Below are 16,288 nucleotides of genomic sequence, written 5' to 3' on the forward strand. Positions count from 1 at the left end.
CGGGAGCCGAAAGGAAAACGGAAGTGCTCTTCTTCGACGCTTCAAAAGCGGGCAGATGAGCTACAACGACGCCCCCGTGTGGCCGAGGAAGTTCGCCAAAACATCACGCTGGTAAGTTAAAATTCAACAAAAGGGTTAGTTTTGTTAGCAGACACTGTTAACAAACAGCCTGGATATTACTGGAGTGATATAATCATTAGCTGTTATCATTAACTAATGAGCTGTCAGTCGTCTTTTTCAATGTTTCAGGTTCAACCTTTCAGTTTGTCATTAACAGTTTGTTTTGTGTTTATCAAATTAGCATATGCTAGCTAAGTGGGCTAAATCAAAAGGAAAAACAATCAACTGTTGTGTTAGAGGCTCTAATTAGTAAGTATTTTAGTAGAATAATTTTGATATTGTAGCTGTTGGAGATGGAGGTATTTGTTATTGATTACATGCATTTGGGTAGTTTAATCTATTGATAATTGATCATAATTGATAAGATGATCATGTAAAATCTGCACATGAAAAATAACAAGTCAGCTAACTGACATGTGGTGTTGTTACAAGCAGTAAAACGTATGATATTTATTTTTTTAATGTAGTGGAGCACAGGTTGGCCCATAAAGTAGCATAAAATGGTAATAATTAAGCAAAGTAAAAGTGAACTTAATCACAGTAACTGATTAAATGTAATTTACCCACGCATCTTTCTGCTAAACCAGCAGATCCCAGACTAATTTGCACATCATCCTGATCATTATACTGAACATTAGATGAAATGTGTCTTCACAGTTTGTCCTTTAATCCTAATCCAAATCAACATCTGCTCGTTACCCTATTTCACTTGCAACAGCTGTCCTCAAAAAGGGGCCAGTGGACTAAAATTTTTGTCCAGAACAGACTGTACAGGTTAGGATGATGATGCAACAAAAGCTTTATAAAAGAAGTAAAAAGTGTTTAATAGCTACCTATCCTGACAAGTGGTGGAAAATATGGATAAATTCCCCTATCATATCACATCTAATCTATATGTGTACTGATGTAACACATGGCAAGACAGGAAAACCAGAAAGGTATTCGTGTTTTAGCCTAATTCAGAAAATAAAGTATCTGTGACTCACAAATCAAGCTACATTGTTACATGAGTGCAAGATCATATGTAGAGATATCAAACAGATAGATACTACAGCAAAAAAAAATCTGTGGTATATATTTTTATATTGCTCAGGGATGTTTTCTGGTCTGCAAAACATTTCTGGAACTTCACAGAGTAACATTGTTACAGCATTCTCCTAAGCAACTGAAGTAGATGGGGAAAAAAACAACTGTAAAAAACAAAATGGCTCCATGCGGCTCGTTCGGGTTTATCCAAGTCTCGGGAAGCCCAGTGATCTCGAATTGATTTGAAAAGATGTTATATACAGAACTGAACCATGGTAAACTTTTAGCTTATCAGTTGCAGTGAAGATTTTAGCTTAAAAAACTCTTTTCAAATCGATTTAGGTGAATTTTACATTTTCAAACAAGTCCCCATCTACTTCCAGTTGTTAAGGAGAATGCTGCAACACTGTTTTGCTGTGAAGCTCCAGAAATGTCCTGTGGACTACGAAACTTCACCTGACTTTCCTTCGGCATGGGTATATAGGCATAGATAATGACTGGATTTTTAATTTTTGGTGGACCTTTAACGACATCAGTTTAATATGTTGACGTTGAAATTCAGCTCAACAAATATAAATTGCATTTATCATTCATGTCTGGCACTCATCCATTTTAACAATGACCAATATTAGGGATGAGAGATTATTATGCAATCCTGGCTGAGGAATGAAAATGCTATAGATTTGTATCAACAGTTGCATAATGTGTCTGAAACTCACAACAGGGGTTGTGCTGTGAATCTACTGCTGCACTTTAATGCTATTTTCCAAAATTCAGATTTTATTTGACTGACTTTTCTCCTCATAGAGATTTAACTTTATGATTACAAACCCCAAAATGTAAATAACTGAGGGTCCATGCTGTTTATTTCTGGCCACAGATGACATTACATATTATATTGGTTTAGCTGTTGCTTATTGAGATTTTTCATATGACTGGATTTTGACATTTTTTCTTGGCCAACTCCCAGTGTTATGTCCCCACAGTCCCACATATGGCTTGTTTGGCTGGGCTTTGCTCCTGTAATCCACTCGGTATAATCTCCATGTTGTGCACTTTTATCTGACGCACCACATCCACAAAACACACAATAAACCCAAACGTCCATGAGGCTGTGATACAGTTGTCTTCTTTTATTCCCCAACATACATAAATACAACATACAAACGAATGGATCCTTCCACCACCCAGCCCTCCCTCCTCCCCTTCTCACCTTTCATTCATACTTTCACCTCACCCATTTTCCTCCCGCCCTCCGCTCCACGGGCATCTTTTCACATCTGTGGGCACGGCCTTGCATAACCCTTCAGCTGGCCTGCTATGAGAGAGGGAGGGGGAAAAGATAATAAAATCATTACTAGTTCCCGCTTCGTAGCCCGGCGGATTATGGCTCTTATGCGAACAGATTTTTGATGAATTTACATAACAGTGAATTCAGCAGGCAGAGGGGAAAAGGTCGGAGCAGAGGACACACACACTATCACACACACACAACCGGGACCCGATGCTGAAGTGGTTTCAGCTCAGCCAGTTAATTCAGCGTTTTACATCCCCGCTGCAGGAAGTGAAGCTTGTCCTCCTGGGGTCACAAATCCCAGACATTGTCATCAGGGAATTTCACAGAAAAAATAATCCTTTTCCATTTTTTCAGGCAGATGTAACCAATACTCAGGCAGATTATCACACACTGGGATATTAGCTGTGATTAGCCTGTGGCTCTTTAATACATCCTAAATCTGGTTCACTGTCATATATTTGAAAACAAAAGGGAGTAAAGCAACAGACAGAAGATCCAGATGAGCCACTATTGTCTTATAGTGTCGCTGCTTTTCAACAGAGAGAATAATAAAAATGATGAAATGATTTAATCAACAGTTAACATACTGTCATAATTAATCAAAAAGCTTACTTCACTTTGCAGATCGCATGGTGCATCAGAGCCAAATTAGTGTGTATTTGAATTAATTTTATTTTACCAGCAATCGGATGACAAAAACACTCAAATAATCAGAAAATTGCAAAATTTTGGATCTGATAATCGGCTAGGCCTGTCAACCCCTCGTAAACAGTATGTACATACATGCATATATATATATACATAATTATATATATATATATAAATCATTTCTTTATACTTTTACTTGCGCTACTTAAGTAGTTTTTTCCCAGAAAATTACCGTTGACACTTTTCCTCAAGTTCTCTTCATATGGGTGACTTTCACTTTACCAAAGTAATATTTTAGCATGATATCATTAAATTTACTCAAGTACGACTTCTGGGAACTTTTTACAACACTGATACTATATATACTATTTACTATCACTACAAACTATCTGTATATTTTGTTATACAATACAGAAAAAACAGCCAGATTAATCGATAATAAAAATAACAGCCTCAGTTCTTTTGTACTGTAATCAATATATGTGACTCTTTAAATGTTGAATCTGCAGTAATTCAGACAACACTGTAATTAATGCAAAGTAAGCAAAGAAGCCAAACTGTAAACAAGCAACTCTACCCCTGTGAACTCATAGTGTCCTATTTCTTGCGTCAGCTTCGGATGGCGGTATAATTTACAACACTCCACACATGAACTGCTGACTCCTCCCCGCCAGCACGCAACCCTGGATGCAGCCACACCTCCCCTGATACTAACCTCCAGCATCCCATCAGGCTGGGCAGACGCACAGGGTCGCCACACGCTGAGAGGACAGCTCTGTCCCGCGTGAGGATACTGAGAAGAAGATTACCAAACAGAGGGAAGCCAGAGGGGCTTTTTTGCTGCACTGCACGGGTCAGCTTCCGAGTCTCTGCATCCCAGGTCGTGTATGATGCGCTTGTCTGAGGACAAGAAATCACCAGAAGAAAGTAAGCACACTTTTTTTTTCTAATTATATTGTAATTAGCTCAAGAAAAACTGGTTTATGAGCTTTAGAGAAAATTATTTAAATTACATAAAACTGTATTTGACAGATTATTGATCAATTGAAATTATTGCAGACAAGATTCTTGATGTTTTGACTCATTTTATCTATATTAGCTTGAGTTTTTGTAGTTTTGCACATGCACATTCACACACACACGCACAGTTAAATCAAAGTACAGGGCATTCAATCCCTCCGAGGGAACACAGACTATTCAATCTGTCCTAATCCAGATATTTTTGATTTGGACCAGCTCTGTATCATGTGCAGGAAAGTATTCATTTGTTCAGTTTTTATTCCTAATCGCACATCACACTCTGTTCCCCCTCTTGCAGAAATGAGTTTGGGGGCAGCGTGCATTTTCCTGCGAGGAGGGAAAAATATTGTGAGTACAACAGCGACAGCTTTTTTATATTTTTGATGGGTTGTGATGATGTTTGGAAACTGGTCTGAAAGGTTTATGGGATTATAACCCAGGAGAATAACAGGATCAAATGAGAGGAAATACACACTCAGAGAGACGGAGAATCTGAGCCTATGCTTTACTATTGTATTCCAGTGATTATACCGTAGAAATATCCTGTATTAAACTGTATAGATACATTTTGTAAATGATTTCTCTATGCATGCTCAACAGCTGCTTCATTTTACTGTAGCTTTGTATTACAGAGCATAAAGTCCAAATTAAAGTGGACCTAACCAACTGTTTTTCTCTTTTTGCAGGCGAGACAACTGGCTGATGATGAGATTGATGGTGAGTTATTTTCTGACCATTTGCATCTTCATTTATTCTTATTTTATTTATCAGTAAATGCAGATTTAACTAGTTGTTGTAACCCACACAACCATTACAGAACCTTTTACACCACACTGACTTCATGTTTTGTTGCACACTTCTCTGCAGAGCTGCGTGATGCATTCAATGAGTTCGACAAAGACAAGGACGGGCTGATCAGCTGTAAGGACCTGGGGAATCTGATGAGGACGATGGGCTACATGCCCACAGAGATGGAGCTGATCGAGCTGAGCCAGAACATCAACATGAACCGTGAGTGGAGACAAAAACACGATAGTTAATCTGTTTAAATCAATGAAACACTTTTAAAAGTTACAGAGAGTGATCAATTCTTTTAATTTCCCCTCCAGTTGGTGGAAGAGTCGACTTTGAGGATTTCGTAGAGCTCATGACCCCGAAGCTTCTGGCAGAAACAGCTGGGATGATTGGCGTGAAGGAGCTTAAAGACGCCTTTAAAGAGGTGAGGACTTCCTTAAACTCTTCAGGCTGTCAGATCTTTTTCTGCTTCCCCGTCCCGAAGATAATCCTTATCTTTTTAAAATCTTCTATTGTTTCTCTGGTTAGTTCGACATGGACGGGGATGGAGAGATCACAACGGAAGAGCTGCGGTCTGCCATGACCAAGCTGATGGGAGAGCACATGAACCGAAGAGAGATCGATGCCATAGTCAAAGAAGCAGACGACAACGGGGATGGAACGGTAGACTTTGAAGGTGCGAACCGTCTTTATAAATGCTTTTCAAGAGTTTCATTTCAAGGCTTTATGAACTTATGTTACAGTAAACGTGTTGCTATGTTCAGCCACAGTGATTTTATTTATGATGAATGAACAGTAAACGAATGAAACTCTTCTTCTCCTCTGCAGAGTTCGTCAGAATGATGTCCCATCAATGACAGCCAGGAAGCTGTCAATCCAGCGAAGCACCTCTGCACCTCTACAGACATGCACGGATACTGACGCTGTCTTCCTGTAATTCCTCTTAACTGATTGTACATATGAAGAACAAACACTAATAATATTAACATTCATATTAAAGTGCTGAGACAATTCAGGTCGCTCTCAGAGAGAATTTCACAGCTATGCAAAGATTGACAATCATGTACTGAGACTTTTTTAAAAGTGTAACATTATGGCACAGAGTGTGTAAACAAATGTATTGTTGGTTTGTTTATGATATTTGTTTATTGTATATACAGGAACTCATTTTGGATTGTTTTGTTGAATTGGATTGAGATTTTTTTGAAATGTATGTATCGCTGACAGAATGTATTTATTCTTTATTTAATTACTCTGACAGTATTGCATTACTCTCTTGTCATAATCTGAATTTACTAACAGTTAATTTACTACTGTGTAGTGTTGTCACCATAATGGAAATTATAACTTTGATACCACACCTGAAACATATCGATACCACGTTCGATAACATGAGGAAAATTTGATGCAACAATGAGATTTTGATGAAAAGATAAAGATATCAAGGCTTGTGTAATGTGCGTTGAGCCCGACAGCATCCTCAAAGAAGAAACGGCACTGGATAATAGATGTGATGTGATCAGCAAACTGTATTGTAATATCAACATACATAATATATTGTATCCGTACAGTAATTATCTTCTCTGACCACAGACGATCTCCCCATTACATTGCCTTAAATTTGATATGTTGAAGATTGTTGAAAAAATGTTCTTTCATCTGAGCTTTTATGTCCCCAACACTTTTCAACACAAAGCCCTTGTGTGTTATGCAGCAGTGAATGTCAACTTGCTACTGGTACATCTGTATCGATACTGCAGAAAACGAGTATTCAGAATTGATATGTGTCCTTATTTCGATTTTTTTTGACAACACTACTACTATGTGAAGTAAATGTATATATACAGCTTGTAGCCTAGGCTTGTTGTAATGTGGAACTTCTCATCTAACAAGTTAGATACAAAATAAAACATACAAGTAAAAGTAAACTTTGCAAACGAGTGATGATTTGAATCAATGCAACATGATTCCCGTCTGCACGTTAGCTGTATCACGTATCCGATGAAAACCTGAAGCTGCCTCAAAATTCGGCGGATTCTACACAAACTAATGAGACTTGAGTTTGCAATATGTAAGAAGTTTGGTTGAAAATATCCAAGACTTCATTAAAATTAACAGCAGATGGCGAGGGAATAACAGTTTTGTTTGCATGTTTAGCATGCTAACCAGCTAGCCCCGGCACATCAGGGATCAAACTTCCTGTGCTAGCACTTCCCCAGGGCTCCTAGCTCCCAGACTGTACCGCTATCTGCACTGCTAACTGAGCTAACTAGCTAACAGAAGCTACAGTTGGCAGCGGTTAGCGGTTACTCTCTTGATATATTGCCTTCTATTCCCTTTGAGTATGAATTCATCATTTGGCCAATTGTCACATATTGTACCTTTAACAACTAACATATGACAGAAAATCATGTCACATGATGATGTAATATAATCAAATTCTCAGCATGACTGCCATAATAAATCAACTTGCATAACAACACATAACTTGTGCTTGTATAATACATCCATGCAATGATCTGTATGTATTTCATGTGCCAGAGAAGGGATTTGGAAACCAGAAACATCAGCGATGCGGCTGTGCTGTGGGCAGAAATGTTGAGGATTGAGTAACTTCTCTGCCCTGGCTTTGGATAAAGAGACCAAAAATGGACCGGCTTCTCATTTGATAAACAGCATCCCAAAATTGTGACATCATGACATAATGCATAACAGATTTCTAGGTATTAAGCGTGAAAAAAAAAGAGGAAAAAGATGTACATTTCCCAGAATTTGGCCGTTTAGAGAGTCATTCTTGAATGGAACAAGTACAATTTGTTGATTCTCGTGGACATCTTCGTGAGGAGCATTTAAGGATGTGGACGGGAACACAATGCACCCCTCTCCGACTGTCTGTCTGTCTGTGCACATCAGCCAGACAGATGTTATTGAATGACAAATCGGACAGAACTTAAAATGGACGGACAGATGGGGCGAGAGGGCTTATAGTACCAATTAACAAAAGTGAAGCTGTTCTCCCTCTGAAAACACAGACCTAATAACTACGCACATCTGTCGGTGGCGCTCCACAGATTAGACAAGGAGGGTGTAGCAGTGCCAATGCGCTTAATGAAGAAGTGTTTTCTTGTGTTGTTTAAAACTGCTCTTTTGTGTGTGTGTATGTGTGTGTGTGTGTGTGTGTGTGTGTGTGTGTGTGTGTGTGTTTGTGTGTGTGTGGGCAGTTAGAGTGAGACAGACAAGAGTCATTTAGGAGAGGTTAACATTGTGTCATTGCTTTTATAATGTATAGTGTGTGAGAAGAGGGGGTACCATGTGGACATGAGGGGTGTAGTGACCAGAGAGGTTGATGAGTCCAAAGAAAGAATCAGATGATGTAATGCTCGCTGACCGGCCTTTGCCCTGATCCCTCCCTGATCCCTCTAACATCCAGCATCGACCTTTATTGCATTAATCCACAATAATCTCTCCCTCTCCCTCTCTCTCTCCATCTTGGTCTCTTTCTGACTCAGTTCAAAGGTAGCCCCTCTGCCCAGCAGCTTGCCGGCGTGCATGTTAATGAGAAGTGCGTTTCTCCCAGCATTGATAACTGTCTGATTTGTTTTTGTGTGTGTGCGGATTTCGTTTATCTATTTATTCCAGAAGATCACATAATCTTTCTGAGAAACGGCGGATGTGACCGGGGGTATCTGCTGCTGGGCCACCTGCGCTGTGAGGGTTAATACAGCTTATCAAAGTCATCCAGTCTTTTCCTGTTTACATTAATCTGTGAATTTGTTTTATAACATCACAGCGTTACGTAATGCCTGCAGCTATAGGATACCTAACATGTTATTCACTAACTGAGCTGAATGCAAAGTCGGTCTGTGGGATGCTCAAGTGTATTTTTGACAGGACACATCTGTTGTGGGGATAAGGAAACTTTGTGACGATCTGATTACAATAAAAAGCTCAGTAAACGCTTCGGATTCATCTGATTAAATTCAGACCTACGAGTTAAGTTTGCAAAATGTCAATGTTTAAAACAAGTTTTAGTAATATACTGTTATACAATGCATTTTTTTGTTCCAATCAGCCAGTCTGAGAACTAGAGAATAAAAATATATTAATATGTTCCTGCAAAAACATGATCTCTCTGCGTTTGTAGCCTACTGACCAGAATCTGAATCCAGTGTCATTACAGATCACAACAAAGAGGAGCCTGATCCCCCAGAGTCAATCTGCAAAAAAAACAACATCAAAACAAACTGGAAACTGCTTTTTTTTTCACTTATTTATTTGTGAAACAGTCCAGTAAAGGTTTTGCATATAAATATAAAGGACTATTGTCTCTCAGAAGGTCTCATATCACTGAGTGGGTGTGATGAATCAAGCTGCCAGTACTTTTTATTTTTTTACTAGTGTGTAATAGCCTATTTGTGATGAAACTGTAATTTTACCTTGCAGGACACTGGTCTAGTTGCTGGTCTACCACTTCCTTATTCCGTTATGTATGTTAGTATGTTTCTGTTATTGTGTGACTCAGATGTTCTCACACATTATTTGTCAATTCTGAAGTAATGTGTTAAAAACACCAAAGTTGCACAAAGCACAAACAAACTAACCAATGGAGGCAGTGGTAGAACAGCAAGTACATGACTATAGCCTGATTACGTAGATTCATTATCTCGTTTCAAAGTAAATGTTTAGTTTAATGTAATGTATCCATGTATAAGGTGAAATATTACTAGAAAAAAACTATTTAACTACAATTACAGCCAGTGGTAATGCATTAAAACCTCTTGCTTCGCCCGTTTTTGCACAAAATGTGCTCACTATGATTTTCACTGACATTTCAGCCGTCCAATCAAAACCGTCACACGGAGAAACGGAAGCCGGAAAGGGACAATCAGTAAGTTCTCGCGTTAGCGCAGCCTCTCCGTCACTTCAGGAGAAATGTGTCCAGCAACAGAGCGCTAGTAGTCTTCTGAAGTGAAAAGGCAAGCCGAAGTATGTAACACTCACTCATGCACACATCCACATGTTGATGCTTTAATTTCAATTAGCGTGGTGATGATTAAGCGTGTAATAGCAGCTAATGATAGCTAACTACCTAGCTAGCTCTGCTGGTAGCTGGCAGCTGCATGCTTCCCTGCAGTCAGTGACATGTCCCAGGTCATAACTGGAAGTCCTGTTAGATCCACGAACAAGGTTTGAAACAGAGGGAGAGCACTTTACTCCTGTAAAACATCAATTTGATACATATGAGGCTTCAAAAATCTTCACTATCATCCTAATTAGCCAGATATTTGGCTAACAGTTGCCACAAAGCTCAGGTTGTTTACATTTGTTGCTAACTGCTCAGACTGGTGATTTTGGTTGAAGTCTTTGAGGTTCTACTTTTTTAAAATTTATTTTTTAATTTTATTCATTAAAGTGTGTTCATGGGTCTGGGAGAGTACTACTGCATGTGTGGAAAAAGAAGTATGTAGGCTTTTTGTGGCTCCAGAGCTGTGTGCAATCTGATAAATTGCCTCCAGTGATGTCACTCAGTAGCGAAGTTGCATTGTGGGTAATTGAGGTGCCAGATTTTGAGAAGCAGTCCACTGGTCCAGCATTACACGGTGGTTGGACTCATTGTAAATGGTTTAAAAACAAATGGTCAGAATTGATGCTGCAGAACCAGAGATATCACCTTTCTTACTCCATGCGTTATTCCACCTTTTAAAAACCTGACACCTACATTACCCAGAATGCAATGTAGCCACTTAGTTACATCACTGGAAGCAATTAAGGTGAAGATAAGGTTGGACTTCATTACATTATTCTGTTCACACAGGTCTCCACTGATGTTGGCTGGAGGTAGGAGCCTTTTCTCGCCCACCTTTAGAAGACTTTGTACCAGGAGGAACTTGACCTCTCAGACTGCTCTCTACACCACTACCATATCCACCTCACCATCTTTTCCTCCACCGGCTCACAGTCACAGCTTCTTGACAAGCCAACACGCTTCACTCCCTATAAACTCATCCCTCCACTTCTCTTCCGCCCGCTGCCTCTTTCATTGTCACAGTCCAGGCCTGATGGAGCTGAAAGAAGTTCTGCAGGTGATGGAGCAGCTTGCTCCTCTGTCTCTGGCTGAGTCGTGGGACAATGTCGGCCTGCTGGTGGAGCCCAGCAAATCTCGGCCCGTTAAAAACATCCTGCTAACCAACGACCTTACAGACGCCGTCATGGAGGAAGCACAGGCCATGAGCTGCGACCTCATTATCTCATATCACCCTCCGCTGTTTCGACCAATCAAGCGTCTGGTTCAGAAGGACTGGAAGCAGCGATTGGCGATCCAGGCAGTGGAGGCTGGGATAGCGATCTTCTCCCCTCACACGTCGTGGGATAGTGTAAAAGGAGGAGTGAACGACTGGCTGGTCGGGGGACTTGGTAAGAGGTCATCCTGAATGGAAAATGTGCCACACACACCTACACACACTCATCGTGCATATTTGATGAAGGTACAGGATAAAATGTTTTGACACATGACACTGACCCACTGGTCAACTATTCTGACCAAGTGTCCTCCATCTTGTCCCCTGAGTTTTTTTTCCATCTCTGGTGTCTTCCTCTGATTCTTAGGTAGCGGTCAGGTGTCTGTGCTGAGTCAGGCTCTTCGTGGCGCCTCCCACAGTCACAAACTGGAATTCATGGTCAAGAACACAGAGGAACTCAACGCTGTTATGGAGGAACTGAAGGCTTGTGACAGTGGAACAACAATACAACATTCAGTCGACAGGTCCTGCACATTTGCCTACACCGATATGTGTGCCAAGGATGTGTTTATGAATTAGCACTTAAAACTGGGCCCTATTTTTACATATTGTGGGGTCCAAATGACTAATAAGTACAGAAAGATGAGGCTCAGATTGTTATTTTAAGTGGCTGACAACTTCACAGAAAGTATCCTTCGAGAGATAGATCTTTTAATTAATGAGTATCCTTTTTGTTTAACTAGAAACGGCCGCTATGTTGCTCTGTTCAAATCCACCAGACTCCATTGACTAAAAAAAATGCAATTTTACCTTGCAGGACACTGGTCTAGTTGCTGGTCTACCACTTCCTTAATCCGTTAGTATGTTTCTGTTATTGTGTGACTCAGATGTTCTCACACATTATTTGTCAATTCTGAAGTAATGTGTTAAAAACACCAAAGTTGCACAAAGCACAAACAAACTAACCAATGGAGGCAGTGGTAGAACAGCAAATCCTGCATTCTGCTAGGTAGAATTACTGTTTTTGTCCATGGAGTCTGGTGGCTTTGAGCAGATTGCTATAACCGCTGCTTCTGGTTAATCAAAAAGGATTTCACTCTTTAACAAAACGGGTTGTAATTTCCTTAATTTCGGTACAGCATGAAATCAGCTTGCAGGCACCTAAACCTTCACAGTTAATCCACAGTTATCTTTTATTCTGGGTTTTAATCAAAGTTATGAAAACTGTTTGTGCAACATTTTAGCAACGTTTGAGTCAGTTTAAATGAAGAAACAGCCACTGCTACTGCAGTCACAACATCCAGATCTGCTTTATTTTGCTGGCCACTTAGCCTGTGAATGCAATGCATTTTGGGACTAACTTTTCACACCTTGGGTGTCAGAGCTCCCACAAATAGCCTGATACATCACACAGGCCCTGCTCTCAACTCCACCACTAGAAGCTGGTAACTTAACTTTGACAGCAAAGTAAAAGCTCAAACTCATGCACTCTGCCTGGATGATTTCCTTTTTTCATCAAGTGTGAAGGCAACTTACTGAAACGAACAGAAACTAGACGTTCATATAAATTGGAGCACGGTCATTACTGATGTAAGGTCCACAGAATTTGTAGGTAATAGGTTTAGCCACAAGTCACCACTGAGGTCATTTGCCCTGGTGAAAAACAGTTTATTTGCCCTCGTAACAGACCGGACAGCAGTGGGATCCATGTCAGCGTGACCTGCAGTGACTCAGCACTGACCCCCAGTGTCCAGACCCTGTTACGACACAACGCTCCCAGCCTGTCCCTCAACATCCTGAAGTTAGAAAAGGTACAGCACAAACAGCACAGTGAAGAAATTCAGCAAATGCCACGATTTTTCCAATAATGTGGTTATTTTGAAGAATTAGCACAATTGTCATTCACTGGAAACTGAAACTTTTGATACTAACTTGCCATCTGTTGTGCCCTGCAGCCCCCTCTTCCGGGCCATGGCCAAGGTCGACTTAGTATTTTGGACCAGCCTGTAACTGTGGCCACTGCCATCCAGAAAATGAAGTCCCACTTGGGTTTGAGTCACCTCCGTTTGGCTCTAGGATGGGGGAAAACGCTTGGTAATGAACACTTATACAAACAGCAGGCTGCAGAACAACAAAGTAGAGGATATGAGTACTTACTAATTAGCCCAGCAGACGTCCTGATGGTCTGCAATTGTTATACCAAGCAGACAACAAATCTGCTGGTTTCACAAATGTGCACAAATAAAAAAAAAACACTAGTCTTCAGCCTGAACAAACAGCCCCAGTGCCACTAAAATGAAGCAAATTCATATCATGCATTGATTTCAAACTTTCATGTTTGCTTCGCCGTAAATGTCAGTTAGTCTTTGTTCTGATATTTCCCAGAGTCCTCAGTGTGTACTGTGGCTGTGTGTGCTGGATCTGGGGCCTCGGTGCTGAATGGAGTCAAGACAGACCTCTACATCACAGGTAGGCATTTTGAACAAAACCCCAGTTTAGTTTAATTCAAAATCTCAGAAAAGATCACAGTTTAATGGCGTCACAGTATCAGACAATTATTGTTATTATTAGTTTAAATGAATGAAGGAAAACAGAAGGGTTTTTTAGGTAGAAGTCAATATCCTCCTGCCAATGTATTTGTTTGACATTGCTATGCCTGCAGATGTAATTGTTATATCCACTGTTCAGGTGAGATGTCCCACCATGAAGTGCTGGACGCCTCGGCTAAGGGAACCAGCGTCATCCTCAGTGACCATAGCAACAGTGAGCGGGGCTTTCTGGCTGTGTTCAGGGAGAGGCTGGCTGTGCGTCTTCCTGACAGCGTAACAGTGGTGGTGTCGAAGGCTGACAGAGACCCTCTGGAGGTGGTCTGACCCACTTTGAGCAACAGTTGCACAAGTCAGTCTTGTTGGATAAAATTGTTGACTGTACAAAAGCAATGTCTGCTTTAAATTGATTTGTGTTACATGATTGCTTAAAAATAAACTATTTTCCAAGCTGTCCAGTGACTGTAAACCAATTGGACAGTGTATCAGTGCAACTGATGATGAATAGGGCTTCCTCGGGTCATGTTGTACTATTTATCATGTTTTCCTGCCGTCTCTTAATAAAAATGGAATCTGGTTGATCAAAAAAATGGACTGTGGGCGTGTTGGATAAAAAAAGATAACCTCAAATTCACGGCGGGAGCCAAAGATAAAAGCATGTAATCTGAAATCTGGCGGCATGTGTCGTTTTGCGTGCAGAGGATTTATTTATGGACTACACATATCGTGATTTAATCCTAATAACCACTGACCTTAAGTGCCCCCTGTGCCGGTGTGCGGAGGGAATTTCAACATCCACAAATAAAAAAAATTACATAAAAGGAAGGGTGTTTGCATCCTGCACACAGGAACTGGAAAAATGTAATCCTCATCAGATTAAAAGGTTGTTCATCATAAACATGCTTCTGTTTTGCAGGGAGTGTTCAAACAGCAGGAGCATCTGCATCAAAACTGAGCCGGAAATGAAAGTTTTAAACACAATTTATGATATTTTATACATTTTTAAAGAACCTGACCTTTAGACCTCTGTAAGCAAACAAAGGTGGAAATCAAACCACTTAGCACATCCATGTCAAAGAGCAGGCCTTTGCTGATACTTAATGCACTGTAAACAGCACGCACCACCTTCCCCCGCTCCTGTAATGGTAAGAAAACAAAACCAGTAACAATCCCCATCATCGGCCATTACAGAGTCTGGTGGCCGCAGCGCCTGCGACACACCTGTCAGTTCGTAAAAACATTAAGAGACGTCACGCACACCTCGCTGCCCCCATCAAGGTAATGACTTTACTCTCAGCGTGGCGTTCACACCTCTGCTTCCTCTCGGCCCTCGCTCGCTTTTATCCCCACTGACAAACACACGTATACATGCGCGCACAAATGGAGAAGGAAAACAACAACTAGAACAACATTTAGACTTCACTCCTGTAATGTGACCCCAGCTGTTGCTCCTATAGTGGCAGAAATGTCTGAGCAGGTAGATTTGGGCAAAAAACATTCCAAGTTTTCATTTTCTAAGTATAGATCTTCACATAAAATCTCCCAGACAGACAAAAAGCCTCGCAGTTTATCCCGTTTGATCATTTAAGTTGAAAAGACTCGACTCATGATGTAACAGTAATCCTCTGATAAAGAGCCCCCATGGTCTGTTGACCAGTCCTCCAAAAAGCATCACTGCTTCTCGCATGTTTAAGTCTCTGGTGAGGATTTGTTTTGACCATTGTCAGTTCAAGGAATTCAAGATTAAGCAACAAAAGTAGAACGGGGAACTTGTTGACGACGGCCAGTAAAATAATAAAACAGAAGGAATAGTGCTTTTTGCTGTCGATTACTTTGAGCCGCAGAAATCTAAAATCATGTTACAGCTGGTTTGCATGCTGACCTTTTTTTTCCTCTTGGCTTTTTAACATTTTGCGCTGATTAGACATATATATCCTCATATCTGACGCTGTAATGTTACTAAGAACACTGACTCAAGTACAGTTTTGAGGTACTTTACTTGAGTATTTCTATTTTTCTGATACTTTATACTTCACTACATTTTTGAGGCAAATGTAGTTTTACTCCACAACATTTATTTGGTAAATTAGGTTACTAGTTACTTTGGAGCATGTTGCATCATATCTGATCCAATAATTGACTATTAATGAGTCGATCCATAGTATGAAGTGTATACATACGTACATGTCAATATACAGTATGTAAAATGTACTTTTACTTGTACGTTTAATACTTCAGTACATTTATTATCAGACACTTTCCTCAGTATTTGTTATGGATGAATTTCACTATTACTTAAGCAATATTTTAACAGTATTTCTGTACTTTAACTGTGGTATGACCTTTGGGTACTTCTATAACACAGATATAACTAAGTACATTAAGTATTTCACTGAAGTAAAAGGTTTTTCCATTGATGCCAAAGTACTGCTGTGCTACATGATATTTCAGTGGGACAGAAAATGTCTATTTTACTCTTTTACATTGAAAAACATATGAAGAGTGAGAATAGATAGGTAGATAGATAGAATATGTTATATTGCTGTAGGTTAAACTACCAAAGAAAGTATATAAAGTCATTATAAATAGCTCCCTCT

At 40.1% G+C, this 16,288-nt stretch overlaps 2 protein-coding genes across 4 annotated transcripts; both read left to right on the top strand.

Moving 5' to 3' along the window:
* The first annotated feature begins 49 nt into the window (after positions 1-49).
* Positions 50-6,243, top strand: cabp5a (calcium binding protein 5a). Of its 3 annotated transcripts, none has more exons than XM_084342161.1 (8): positions 50-111; positions 3,705-4,018; positions 4,410-4,459; positions 4,798-4,828; positions 4,979-5,122; positions 5,221-5,330; positions 5,435-5,582; positions 5,735-6,243. In XM_084342161.1, exons 2-8 carry the CDS (start codon positions 3,979-3,981, stop codon positions 5,761-5,763), a joined length of 552 nt encoding a protein of 183 aa, XP_084198287.1. In that variant the 5' UTR covers positions 50-111; positions 3,705-3,978; the 3' UTR covers positions 5,764-6,243. The 3 variants fall into 3 exon arrangements, with proteins under 3 accessions (XP_084198287.1, XP_084198289.1, XP_084198288.1); XM_084342163.1 differs by having other exon boundaries at positions 93-111; positions 3,824-4,018; XM_084342162.1 differs by having other exon boundaries at positions 95-111; positions 3,766-4,018.
* Positions 6,244-9,790: 3,547 nt separating this feature from the next.
* Positions 9,791-14,146, top strand: nif3l1 (NIF3 NGG1 interacting factor 3-like 1). Its single transcript, XM_084341960.1, has 7 exons — positions 9,791-9,892; positions 10,722-11,320; positions 11,513-11,669; positions 12,833-12,956; positions 13,101-13,239; positions 13,531-13,614; positions 13,834-14,146. Exons 2-7 carry the CDS (start codon positions 10,732-10,734, stop codon positions 14,016-14,018), a joined length of 1,278 nt encoding a protein of 425 aa, XP_084198086.1. The 5' UTR covers positions 9,791-9,892; positions 10,722-10,731; the 3' UTR covers positions 14,019-14,146.
* Positions 14,147-16,288: the final 2,142 nt, after the last annotated feature.

This window comes from Pagrus pagrus (genome assembly GCF_965226575.1).
Source record: "Pagrus pagrus genome assembly, chromosome: 21".
NCBI classification, from domain to species: domain Eukaryota; kingdom Metazoa; phylum Chordata; class Actinopteri; order Spariformes; family Sparidae; genus Pagrus; species Pagrus pagrus.

What these genes read in the sequence shown, in the direction of transcription:
- cabp5a (XM_084342161.1), top strand. Translation starts at nt 3,979, where the DNA reads ATGATGCGCTTGTCTGAGGACAAGAAATCACCAGAAGAAA. An exon ending in TTAAAGACGCCTTTAAAGAG is followed by an intron (nt 5,331 to 5,434) that starts GTGAGGACTTCC and finishes TTCTCTGGTTAG; the next exon opens with TTCGACATGGACGGGGATGG. An exon ending in TGGAACGGTAGACTTTGAAG is followed by an intron (nt 5,583 to 5,734) that starts GTGCGAACCGTC and finishes TCTCCTCTGCAG; the next exon opens with AGTTCGTCAGAATGATGTCC.
- nif3l1 (XM_084341960.1), top strand. Translation starts at nt 10,732, where the DNA reads ATGTTGGCTGGAGGTAGGAGCCTTTTCTCGCCCACCTTTAGAAGACTT. An exon ending in CTGGCTGGTCGGGGGACTTG is followed by an intron (nt 11,321 to 11,512) that starts GTAAGAGGTCAT and finishes TCTGATTCTTAG; the next exon opens with GTAGCGGTCAGGTGTCTGTG. An exon ending in GACAGACCTCTACATCACAG is followed by an intron (nt 13,615 to 13,833) that starts GTAGGCATTTTG and finishes TCCACTGTTCAG; the next exon opens with GTGAGATGTCCCACCATGAA.